Raw genomic sequence first — 13,557 nt, 5'->3', positions numbered from 1 at the left:
GCGACCCCCGTGACCCAAAATGGAATAAGCGGGTAAAGATAATGGATGGATGGATGTTTGTTTGTTCTTTAGTTTTTAGCAAGTCAAATCGGTTCTTCTCATCCTGAACATTTCATTGTACTGTTAACCTTGTGTTAACCTGTATGACAAATAAACAACATAACTCACAAGTTGGCCTTTTCTGCCAATGTAAAGAGCCTTTCTTCATTAAACTGGACCGCACCTCCAACCTGCAGCAGCTCCAGCAGAACCTACAAACCCATTAAAACAAGGACAGGCAACATTACTTTGTAATATTAAAACCGCTGTACATTTGAGAGCAGTTTCACAGAAAGTCCTAAATTTAAATAGCGAATGATGACTACAGACTAATTGAAAGTTGCTTCTATATAGTGAAGTAAAAAGTCTCAGACTTTGTTTAGTCCTGAATAAATTAAGTTAATTTCCTAAAAGACTAACTGAATGTATATGTTAAAGTTTTTGTTTAAAACTGTTAATTTCAATAAAACAAAAAGATAGCAGAGCTTGTGGAAGCATTATGTACGCGTTTGTACCTGTTGCCTTTCAGTGTGCCGAGAATCATCATCTGGGCAACACAGGAACTCTAGCACCTGAACAGACCAAGTAAAGGTCATTTCAACACTGAACAAAAACAAACGTTAAAGCAATACATCTAAAAGGAAAAATATATAACTGTGCATGTTTTACATAAAATTATTATTATTTTTTTTTTATTATCATTAGACAAACACAGCTGATAATGACGTTAGCAACACTATACCTGATCAAAAAGGTTCCTGTTCACAAAGAGTGTGTTGTTTGGCTTGGCCAGTTGGCGGGCCAGAAAAGTAAAGAGACCACCCACTTGGGATGGAGTGAAGTCTGGGTTGTCCACCATTACCTTTATCCAAAAAAATCATAACAAAGATAACATAAGTTTAAATACTGACAGCAAATAATAGCATGAGAATGTCATTTTAATAACATTTTACATCTGGCTGTTCTCTGCAGGTATCGTCACAGTGAATCATCTGCCTCCAGTACATCCTATCTCTGCATGCTCCTGTTAATATACTCCTTCAATACAGCCATGAACTTTATCATTGGCGGCTTTATGTTCAACATCCCTTGATCAATACATCCACTATTCCTTCTCGTCTCTATTCACTCCAATCCATCTGGATGCTAATCTTAATGGCCTGTTGATTTGAATGAATTACTCCAGATATCTAAACTCATCCATCTTCAGTACTCTTTGCAGGTTCACAGTAACACCTGTCTCCCTCTTATTCACAGGCATGGATACTGTCTTTCTACAACTGACTTTCATTCCTCTTCGCTCTACATCTCTAGGCTCTCTTCCACCTACTTTCTACTCTCTCTACAGATCACGAGTAGTTAGGCTGCTGATATTACATTATTATAAAATTCACAAGCTTTGTTTTTCCAAAGTAGCATAGAGAAATGAACACGCTCACATGCCACACACACACACACACACATATAAAACAACATATAAACAAAGCAGTGTTTCACTTGTCCAGATGATTTAAGGAAGATATTTCTTTGTGTCAGGAGAAACGATACACGAGAGTGGAGAAATTTTTATCTAATTTCATCTCATGATGCCCAGGCAGTGGATGGACATGCTGCTTTGAGCAGATCGGTTTCACTAGTTGGTCAGTGACACTTTACATCAGCTTATATTCATGGTCTTAATGGTGCTGCTGTGAAGTCACACATGGCACCACAGGCGGCTGCAGTCAAACCTTTTTCTGTACTAAGAAGAGTTACCTTAAATGGAAGACAGCAGAGTGTTTTTGTATTACCCTTTTTCAGCACATAGGAGCAAAACCAATAAAAAAATATCCATTGTTCAAAGAGACATTAGTGTTTTTCACTAGTTCGTATGTACCGGTAACTATGATCATGTAGACACAGCATGTGCAATGAATGCAGCTGATCAGGGTTGGTAGATAAATTCAAAAAGTTATTTCCCCCCTCCTTTTTTTGCACATTTTCACCAAACATAACACACACCTCATCTTACAATACCCTTACTCAGCACATATGACAGTTTAGGTCAAAATAATGATTTTAAAGCAACAGTACTATAGTTCATATTTCCTTATCTGGCAAACCTACTGACATGGAACCTACAGCGTTTTCATGTTAACCCGCTCTTTTTTGTTTATTTCTCCCAATAAACATTGAAAAAACAAGTTCATGTATGTTTATTGTCATTCACATCACATGTGGTACATGAGGTGGAACAAAATTGTGTACTCAGGGTCCCAGTTACACCCAAAAAAGGTGTAAAAAGAAACAGTATATAAGGACCTAAGATATACTGGTACACTAAAGGCTCCAGTATACTGCCGCGTATGTCAGTTCACGCGTACGTACGCGTGTACGGTACGCAGAGGGTTCAGACATGATACTCCAGCGTACACCCCGAGCAGCTGCAGAGCAGTTTCACAGACAAGGGGCGTTTACCTTCGGGACAAATTGAGGGCGCCGATTGGTCATTTGCTGACACGCCTACTGGATTGATTGACAGGTCGGAAAAAATTTAAAAAAGCGAGCGCTGGCAGCCTCAGCCACAGCGGTGTTCTGTGTTTATATGTTGTTAATAAAAAGATCTAAAAAAAAAAAAAACAGAGTGCTGGCTCTACAGCCCACACATCAGACCAGCCCACCAGGAAATCTCCAGACCCTCCTGCAGCCACGCTGGACCTGAGTTTAATTCGCTCGTGACAAATTCCTCCATTTCTCACCATTTCAGTCATGGCATCAACGGAGGAGGAAGAGATCACTGCCTCTTGACAAAAAACAAAAGAAAAGGCCAGATCAGGGATGAAGAAGGGGAATTTAATACATTGGTGTCGCATACAAAACAGTCCGTCGCTGGGCAGTTTATTGTGCGACACCGCGTACGCGTATGCGGTCGTAAAAATTTGAGCTTTGCACGGAGGGTACGCTGGGGGGTACGCTCGTACCTCTGCGTATGTACGTGCGTACCTCTGCGTATGGATGTACGCGGCAGTATACTGGGGGCTTAAGATATATGCTAAATGAACGCTAAACAGTACGCTAAACAATAACGTTTCCAGAGGTTGCTTTTGTGTCAACAGGGCCTTAGTCTAACCAGCACCTTCTCATAGTGGATCAACCAGTTTGCAGGTGACAAACAAAACTAGCTGTTCACATGATCAAGGAGGATCAGCCCAACAGTAGATTGTTAGTACCCTGGTGGCTGCTTGCTATTCATAGAGGGCTGAGGAGTGATACTCGTAATAACAGCATTGTAAGAGGGGGATAGTTGAATACGGAGGCCTCCACCCTTGTTTAAGAGCCTAATGATCCTCCATCGTGAGGGGCAAGAAGTTCCAGTTTAATCTGCATGTGAATCTAAGTACATAACGAGGCCTCTCATGCAGCTCTATACAGCTTGGAACTCCACACACTCCAGAAAATGTTCTGTTTAATCATGCATTTGCATAAAGCAATAACCAGACTGCAAAATGATTTTGGGAATATTACCTGAAGTAAGATGTCTACTATTCTCTGCTGGTACTCAAGAGCCTGCTTGTCATTCTGGAAGTCTTCAAATGTCTGGAATAAAGTGAGAATAAAATTTTAGCTGATAGATGACAACAGATAATATAATCAACAGGTAACTGCATTCTTTATAGAACAGTTTTAAAATGTATTACTCAGATAAAAACTTTTCTGTGTTTCTATAATTTTACATTTAAAATTTTCCATGTATGAAACAACCTGTAAACCCTTAAAATAATTTACTCTGTATCTTTTTTACCCATTCAGGCAATCATGATATGCCAATATGACCCTGCTAACATTTCCACCAATAAGTTGACACTGGCCTGCCCAGCCTTCATTGATTGCACTCCCATGTAATAATTCTAATATACGGGTAATTGAGCTATCCATGTTTGATACTGACTGAAATCAAAAAGAAGAAAGAGGTATTTATACAGCTACATATAATTAAGGCAATACCATCTTTAAACCTCCTAAGCAAATGTTTTATAATATAAAAGAGTAAAAAATAAAAATAAAAAACTCACCATGGCAAGTACATTGAGAAATTCACGTGTGTCAAAATGAAGGAGTGTTTGAATAAATGGGAAAACTTCTTCATGTGAGGCATTGCCTGAATGGAGACGAACCAGGAACTCAAACACCTGATACGGACAAACAAAATTAAAAAAAAATATATATATACATATATATATATATTTAAAAGCTTGTTTTAAATTATTGGAATTACTATTCTTGCTGTGATAAATCAGTGATGTTATATTTGATCAGTGTCACAAGGCTGTGTACTGAGCCCCACGAACTTTCTTTACATACCTGATTCTTGACTTGAACAACAAGATCTTCAGGGATGTCTCCTAGTGGATATGCCCGACCAGCAAGACAGCAGCTACAAACAAAAACACATGCAGGTACACTGGTATGCACAGACACAAATCAACTTATTTTCTTTTACAAATTTAAACTACACTCCACTAAATGACACTACACCCCAAAACTGTTTCATTACTCACAATTTAATGCAATATAGTATGTGAGTTAAGTAGTTAAAAAATGTTTTTCACAAATAGTTATGCAAAGCAGCCCTGAAATAAAGTGAAAGACTGAGCAGTAAATCTGTATTAGTTTGATATACCTTATATAAACCAGAAGTTTGTTCCCCATCACCACATCCTCATCTGAAAAAAAGAGATGAATTTCAATTTTCTATGTACTTCTGAAACCATGCTTGACTTTAGAAGAATATAATATATAAAGGCCGTTACTCTACTCACCTGTTAGGCTCCTCCCTTCCTTAACCCTTGGGCCAATCACTGAAAAGAGTTTCTGAAATATAAAGTGGAGTGTTATTATACACTTTTTGGCTTCTAACATTTTCCTTAAAAAAACAGCAATATTTTACCAAAATGTTTTGCAGAGGCAAAACAAATAAAAAAATTCAGAATAACTCAGAATCATGTGAGCTCAACTTTAGCACCTAATTAGGCTTCTCAGTTTATAAGCAATAAAGATTCTTATCATCACTCATCCAATATTCTCAACACCATTTATCGATTTCTATTCATAAAGCTTTAAAACACTTTAATACGTCAAAATGTGGCTCGATTAGGAATAGTTTGTGTTAAAGAATTTTTGTTCAAAGTTTATGGATGTTTTTAATTACTATGAGAATGTTAACTCTGCCCATGAACATTGGGTTAGAGATTCATGAGTCTAACAGTCTCAGGGTAGAAGCTGTTCCTCAGTCTAGTGGTTCTACATTTAATGCTCCTCAACCTCCTTCCTGAAGGGAGCGGGACAAAAAGTGTGTGTGCTGGGTGAGTGGGGTCCTTCATGATGCAGGTGGTCCTCTTCCTGCATCTGGAGGTGTAAATGTCTGTGATGGTGGGGAGGCTGACTCCAACAGACTTCTGTGCAGCCTTCACCACTCTCTGCAAAGCTTTTCTTTCTGCAGCTGTGCAGCCTCCATGCCACACGTTGATGTTGGAGCACAGGATGCTCTCCACTGCACACCTGTAGGAGGAGGTGAGGAGACTCCACTGGTCCATGCTTGTGAGCTCCCTCCAAGGTCATCCCCAACATGTTGGCGAGTCCCAGAAGCCACAGGTAGCCTGCGATTCTCACAAATTGCTTCCATCTTACGTTTTAGCTTGTAAATCGGCTGATTTTGAGTACTCGAAGCACAAACCAAACCTTCACACAGGGTCGGCAACTTTGCCATGGCCGAAACTGCTGCCGTCATCTTCTTTAATAGCCGATAACAAAGGTATCCGCTGGTGCCCAGAGGTGGAAAGAGTACTGAAAATTTGTACTCAAGTACAAGTACTGTTACACTGCTTAAATTGTACTCAATTACAAGAAAAAGTACTGGTGATATAAAAAATTTAAGTAAAAGTGCAAAGTACTCTTCTCAAAAACTACTCAGAGTATTAATTACTTTTTAACCAATTGATGTTTTATTGTGTTGTCAATAGAAGTCATTCAGTTTGATTTATTGTATATAATATCTACATTTAAAGCACATTTCTCAGATGCTCAGAAGCTCCGTCTTATTTTAGTACCAGGCAAACCGATGGCAGTGACAATATCTAAGGTCTTTGCATACTTAGCTAAACTAATAACCCCCATATACAAACAATAAAGAAGCAATATCATGCAGGTAGTTGTAAAACCTTGTATACTGCAATTGTCATAGCTCTGCTCTCTGTCAGCTCCTCTGTCATGCTGCACACTCAGTAATCACTCAACTCATGTCACCTGTCACCGCTCATTATCCCACAGCTCCACCACCTGGTCCAGTCAGTACTTAAGTTCACTCATTCCTCTCAGTCTGGGCCAGATTCTCTATCCTGTCTCATCAGCAGTAGACTTTCCAGCATTCCATTGATTGACTCATCACGTTCATGACCCTTGCCTTGACCACGACCACGCTTTTGCCTCAGCCCTCGTCTGCTTTTGCTCATCTGATCAGGTACCGACTCATGCTCTTGTTTTTTTGACTCTCTTTTTGGATCACGTACTGGATACTTCTGCTGAACAACTGACTTCACGTTGCAAGCCTGTTGGACTCCGTTCCAGTGGACCTTAACATCAGTTCTACTTCTACTGGCAGCCCGCCACTACAACACTACCCAATCACAAACTACCAATCAGAAGATCGGAACCAGCCCAGAACCGGACCTACTCCAGAGTTTTACTTTATTTCACAATAAATCTTTTAACCCTCTCAGTGGTTGTTGTTGTTGTTTGCGATCCGGCCTCTGGTTCATGACAGCAATATGTTTTTTGAGATTAGATGCTGAAGTCTTGTAAGCTGCTATCACCGTAGAGATCAAACAGAGTTTGCATCTGGACTCTGTCTCCTTTTCATCCTCTGTACATGAAAAATTCTTCCAGGTACGGCCACGGGTACTCGTCCTCAGCCTTTCCCTTGTCATTTTCTATGTTTGTCCTCTGTCTCCATTTTGGCTTTTTCTCCAAATCTTCGGTCCACAAATGACTTTCTACTCTGCAGAGTTGTCCTTTACTTATGTCATAGGTAATTGACATGTTTGTGATCTGAGGGCCTTATTGGCTACAAAGATGCAGATGAACAATTTGAATATTAATTCAAATTGCGGCTGTACTCAGTAACGACTTCTGATTTTAAAAGTAGCTAAGTAGATTACATGGTCTAAATTGTACTTAAGTATGAGTAAAATACACACTTGAAATAAATACTCATAAAAGTACAAGTACCTAAAAAATCTACTTAATTACAGTAATGTGAGTATTTGTAATTGATTACTTCCACCCCTGCCGGTGCCAAAAAGCAAAAACCCTGCTATCAAGATTCCAAAGATATAAACATCTTCGGCGTCCTCCCTGAGACAATATGGAAAGGCATATCAGCTCCCAAACTCTCCACGGATTCGTGACATATCCTGCCGCATGCGTCTCAGTGAGGCATGAGGGTTTTCCAGGACCCTGTCGCTTTGTTGAAAAGATTTTATCGATTGCGTTGAAATAAAGGGCTGACCATATCCGTGACAGTAGTTTTTGTTTCGGAAGATGTGTAAATAGGAGCTCCGATACACAAGACAGACAGCAAAAAGGCAGGAGGACGGGAAAGGGAAGAAAATATATATCCACCTTGCACAAGAGCGAATGAGGGGAAAAAAATGTTTTAGTTTAAAGTATGGTATGGTATGGTATGAAGTTTATTCATTTTAAAAAAGTACAAAACAATTCCATAACAATATATAAAAATATACAAAAAAAAATTTAAAATGAAAGGCAGCAGAAAGAAGAAAAAATCTTATTTTATCTGCCCCTTTTTTCAAACAATTATTTCAGACATAATAATTTTCAAGTAACAGAACAAAATGAATAACTTTCTAATTTTTCTAATTCTAATACAAAACACACACTAAGCTACTTCATATATACTTTTTTAACAATTCAGTTTTGATCTTTTTCTTAAAAGTACACATTGACTTGGCATTTTTTACATCACTCTCTAGACCATTCCACAATCCAACTCCTTGGATTGAGGTAGACCTTCCCTTCAGACTAGTTCTGAATTTTGGTTTGACAAATATTTCTATCCCCTTAAGATTGTAACAACTTTGTCTTTTAACAAAATTTCTTTGGATATTTAACGGTAATGTGTGATTTTGAGCCCTATACATAACTGATAAAATACTGTAATCTACCAAATCATGGAACTTCAATAACTTCAGTTGATAAAATAATGTGCTTGATGGGTGACTGTAATGCTTTCTGGTGATACTTCTTACAGCTCTTTTCTGTAAAATAAAAATAGGTTTTGTAAAGGTTTTACATGCTTTCCCCCAAAACATTAATGCAATAGATTCAATGTGGAACAATGATTGTGCTATACAACATGTACAGAGCTTTATCATTTAATAATTCCCTGACTTTGTATAGTACTGCAATAGATTTAGATATTTTTGTTCTTACAGAATTTATGTGATTTTTCCATGTTAGCTGTTGTGAAAAGTGAACCTGTTATGATTTTTGAGGTTTTTTTTTTAGGAATGCTCAACTTGGAGTGTTGACAGTTTAAAATGTTTAAATTTTCCAAAAGGTTTGCAAAGAAACTATTTTACTTTTATATAATTTACACTTCCTTTACAGATATCATGGTGACACCAGTGAGCTTCTGGCAGCAGCTTTAATGTTTATTTTGATCTTGGTCTTCTTTAAACTTTTTCTGCAGTTATACATCAAACTCTCAGCATTTTGTCAGCTTAGATTATTCCAATAGTAAGTCCTGAATTAATTTTGGGGATTATAAAAGAAAATGATGACTGTTCCAATTTCATTGAGCAGATGCCTACATTGGCACAAAGTGTTTGTACCTTGGTAAATGTTGCTATTAAAGATCAACATAAAGAAAAGTCAAAAGACAGTTTTAACAAAAAATATTCCAAACAACATAATACATCTGTATTATTTCATAACGACAGCCTCTGAATAATTTTAGTATTTTGCCAAAACATTACAAAGAGAATGTTGGCTTTTTGCTTCCTTTCAGCAACTAAAATAATGAAGGTTCTTAGAACTTACCTCCATTGGTGTAATGTAATCATTCATGCCTCTGTTGAAGATGTAGATCACTGCATCATACAGCTGATTGTTCCAACATACTTGAACCACCTAGATACAAACATGTACAAATAGAAGTCTTAAATATGCCAAAAAAATACAGTGATAAAAATCCAAAAGTAACAATCAGAAGAGAAATTAGCGTCACTCCAATTTCCACATTACATGAAATGAAAAAAAAATGAAAAAGTCCAAAGCAGATTTTTGTATCAATTTACAGACAAATGTGTTGATTTTTGGACAAAGACAGAAAAAAGTGTTTATCTTGTATATTGCACAGTTGTTTTATTTACAGTTCTTCCTATACATGCATTTACCTGTTGTATGTCCAGGTTGGTAACATCTAAATGGACAATGCATCTCTCTAAGCTGTCCATCATCCCACTATCATGGTAATGGGCGAGGAGGTCCTTCATAATGGGTGTGGTTAGGTGACCAAGGCGGTTGGTGACAATATACGACTCCAGGGACTCCAGAAAAACACCCTTAGCAATCATGTTCTCTACCATCCGTGGATACAGTTGGTTGAACAGCAGGTCACTGTTACAACAAGCACAAACAAATAAATGTCAACATCTAGGACTTGTTCAATGTAAAACAAACAACTGTAAGGTTGCTCTTAGAGTAAATACCGCCCCACAATCAATTCATGTAATTAATCATTACAATATCAAAATGTAAGTCATAAAACACAAAATATTTGAACTTGGACTAAAATGATTTTGACTGATGGTCAGGTTACATATTGTTTCCATTCCTAAAATCAGACGTTCAGATCAGGCTTTTCACGCAGCAGAAAGCTGCCAAAGTTCGCAAGTAAAAACTAAGCAGAAATTCTGCGAGGTGCACATTCAGACCGATCCAACAGGGTGTGACTCAGGAGACACTGGTCGTTCTCCAGTCAGATGGTCAGCATCTCACCATGTGTCAAAGTACCCTTGGACTTTAGTTTGTGTGTTTTAGGTGTGTAAATGGTGAAACAGTCTACTTACGCCTTTTGCAGCAGCAGGCAATAATCCACCAGTACTGGAACCACATCCTGAGAAAACCATAGAAAATAAGGCAGAAATGAGATTGTGTTCATTTCTTATCAAACAGTTGTACCTGAAACATTTAATTACAAACCTCCATGAACTGAGAAGGACGGATACAGTGCAAATGTCAACTTTTTTTTTTTTTTTTGCTTAAAAATCTGAATACAGTACAACTTTTATTTGGTAATCTTTATGCTTGGTGTAAATATATGATATGCATTTGGAAAAAAATAAGTGACATATAAACATTTCCTAACTACATCAGTTTTTTCCCTAAATTAATTTTAATTTTTCTTATTAACCTTTATTTAACCAGGCAAATCCCATTGAGATCACAGATCTCTTTTGCAAGGGAGGCCTGGACCTGAAGGCAGACTAACATGCATGTTTTTGGTCTGTGGGAGGAAACCGGAGTACCTGGAGAAAACCCACACAAGCATGAGAACAACATGCAAACTTCACACAGGAAGACCCCAGGTCCAACCAGGGATTGAACCCAGGACCTTCTTGCTGTGAGGCAACAGTGCTAACCACTGAGCCGTCGTGCTGCCACATCTTACTGTATTAGCTTAACTAATTGTATTTTGGTGCTGTACATGTAGCTAACTCAGTACTTTTAAGAAAAGTTTCTTCAGATATATTAAATTTACCTGGAAATGCTGCTCCATTACTTGGATCTTGCCGTGTTCTGGACACTTTTTTAAAGCGCACTCTGCAAACTGAAGAAGAATCTCCACCATCTGTGAACAGACAGAGTTCTTTGAGCTGACATCTAACAAGGTAGATACATTTAGATACACTTTACACTTTACACATACATTAGATACATTTTTGTATTGAAGTTTTTTTTTGAAGGTAGATACATCCATCAAAAAAAGAAAAGAAAAAGAAAAATCCTTTTACCTTGTCACTGACAGCAGCTTTCCTTTTCTGTGAATCTCCATGAAGACCTTGAACAAAGATCCAATAAAATACAGTGCTGACATTAAATGATCCAGATTGATCAAAACGTTCTTTTTTAATGTGAGTCAAACACCTGACAAGACGTTACATTTTCCCTCCCCTTCTCTTTGCTAACATGTGTTATGAGACCGTGATCAGGGTGGTTTACTGATGTGCGATGTACATTTCACTCACCAACCACAGCCTTAGCAGTTCCCTCATGAAACGACCAGGCCAGAGTGAGAGCTTCAACAAAATCCTCCAGTTTCAGCAAACAGTCAATGCGCTGCACACAGAGAAAGATAAACTAGACTTTTATACGTTTAATTTTATTTACGGTAGTTTCCACAAAGTGTTCTACAGTGTCATTCTAATTAATCTAGTTCTACAGTCAGCACTTACTAGTTCAGATTCACACTATGTCTTGTTCTATATCTTGTAAAATAAAACAAATACAGTGATGTAAATATTGGAAGTAACAGACAACTTTCCATTTGGAGGAGGATTTAAACCTAGGCTACCTCCTCAAGTTAAGGATTGTTTGATTCTAATTTCCATTGCTTTTACTCTTCTTTTTAAAAAGTAATTTCCCTGAAAGTTGTAGCTGGATTCTGACTGCCATTGGTGTGTAACTACAATGTAACAAAGTAAAAAACTACCATACGTACCTCCTTCCAGTTCCTTAGTGACAAGACGTGAGCCGACTGCAAAGCAAAATACAACCATACTGTTATAAAATAAGATGCGACATGTTTGTTGTTTAGAATTACCTTTAAAGATTAATATTTTGAGGTTTTTAATGAAGAAAAAAAATCATAAAATGTAATACATGTAACCACTAAATTAATTCAATTCATTTCAATTCAGTTTATTTTTATAGTGCCAAATCACAACAGATGTCATCTCAGGGCACTGAACAGAAACATTCACACACATACAAAAGCCAATTAGCAAAGTTCTCTATCTAAGGAAGAAAATTAAATAAAAAGATTTAAACAAATGATATGATAAACTCATTTTAATTCATATTCTAAAAGAAATGCATGATTACGATGGAGCTTTAGGGCCACGCTAAGAAAAAAAACAAAAGCCATAAAATTACAAGAATGATGTCCTAGTATTACGAGAATAAAGTCGAACAAAGTCTTAATATTACAAAAATAAAAACATACAAGACTATATTTTTGCAGCTCTCGTTTATTGTTTTAAAAATTTCCACGAGTTGGATCCACAACACGACCTGTCAGTCAATCCAGTAGTCATGTCAGCAATCAGAAGCTAAATGAGTTGTAATATTATCTGAACTCCGACACAATAAAGCAGCGTTTACACATTTTAACTGTGGTAAAATGAAGAATGTTGAGTATCTTGTTAAGTTATACTTTGGTATTGGTTTTACAAATAAGGAGATAATCTGTTAGCACATCAGCATCAGATTATCAGCATCTGGACTTTGAACCTGCTTACAGTCAGGTGGTACACTGTGATGGGCTGCAGCAGCTCTCTGCAGGTAAGGAGCATTTAGCTTCGGATTAGTCATTTGCTGACACACCTACTGGATTGAATGATTGACAGGTCGCGTTGTGGATCCAACTCGTGGAAAAATAAAAATAAATAAACAAGAGCTGCAAAACAAAGTCTCGTACGACTTTATTCGACTTTATTCTCATAATATTAGGACTTTAGTCTCGTAATTTTTTAATTTTTTTTATTCTTAGCATGGCCTTAAAGCTCCGTCGTACATGATAAAGATATTTTTTAATGACCCTTTTTTAAGCTGCCCCCCTTAGGGGTTGTCACACAGATCATCTGCCTCATCTCACTCTATCCCAGCCTCCTCCTCTGTCACACCAACTCTGAATATTCCCCTTCATCTTTGAAGCTCTACTGTGGTTTTCCTCTTTTCCTCTTCTCTGGCAGCTCCATGTTCCATATCCTCCAATATAACCACTATCCCTCGTCTTCATGTCCAGACTATCTCAGCCTTGCCTTCCTAACTTTGTCTTGCTCGACCTGAGCTGTCCCTCTGTCGTACTCATCATTAATCCTGTTTATCTTGGTCATCACCAATGAAAATCTTAACATCTACATATCTGCCACCTCCAGCTTCATTTCCTGTCTTTTTGTTAGTGTCATTCATCTCCAAACCAAACATCATAATAGGTCACGCAACCATCTTGTAAACCCCTTCTTTCTCTCTTGCAGCTTTCCTTCTGTTATAAAACCCCACTGACCCTCATCTTCATCTATTCCACCCTGCCTGCACTCTCTTCTTCACCTCTCTCACGTACTACCTGTTGCTTCCTGTCTTGCTTTTACTGACTTCCACTCCTCTCTTTTCCAGAGCATACCTCCACCTCTCCAGGCTCTCTTCCACCTGTTTCCTACTCTCGTGTTGATCACAATG

General features: G+C 37.8%; 1 protein-coding gene across 1 annotated transcript in view; it reads right to left on the bottom strand.

The window, feature by feature from the left end:
• The window catches only part of vps8 (VPS8 subunit of CORVET complex), a 79,665-nt gene that overhangs the window by 34,404 nt on the left and 31,704 nt on the right, over positions 1-13,557 (bottom strand). Inside the window, exons 16-30 of the mRNA XM_037688234.1 lie at positions 11,819-11,854; positions 11,346-11,436; positions 11,112-11,158; positions 10,859-10,948; positions 10,167-10,213; positions 9,492-9,714; positions 9,136-9,225; positions 4,839-4,890; positions 4,700-4,742; positions 4,381-4,453; positions 4,092-4,208; positions 3,544-3,615; positions 782-901; positions 555-611; positions 169-251 (exon numbers count right to left, since the gene is read on the bottom strand). Of these exons, the coding sequence (XP_037544162.1) occupies positions 169-251; positions 555-611; positions 782-901; positions 3,544-3,615; positions 4,092-4,208; positions 4,381-4,453; positions 4,700-4,742; positions 4,839-4,890; positions 9,136-9,225; positions 9,492-9,714; positions 10,167-10,213; positions 10,859-10,948; positions 11,112-11,158; positions 11,346-11,436; positions 11,819-11,854 (1,241 nt within the window). The remainder of the gene's footprint in view (positions 1-168; positions 252-554; positions 612-781; positions 902-3,543; positions 3,616-4,091; positions 4,209-4,380; positions 4,454-4,699; positions 4,743-4,838; positions 4,891-9,135; positions 9,226-9,491; positions 9,715-10,166; positions 10,214-10,858; positions 10,949-11,111; positions 11,159-11,345; positions 11,437-11,818; positions 11,855-13,557) is intronic.

This window comes from Nematolebias whitei, chromosome 1 (genome assembly GCF_014905685.2).
Source record: "Nematolebias whitei isolate Nwh7 chromosome 1, NemWhi1, whole genome shotgun sequence".
In the NCBI taxonomy this organism is placed as follows: domain Eukaryota; kingdom Metazoa; phylum Chordata; class Actinopteri; order Cyprinodontiformes; family Rivulidae; genus Nematolebias; species Nematolebias whitei.
Note: the sequence above shows the minus strand (reverse complement) of the source record. Positions and strands in the feature narration are given on the sequence as shown.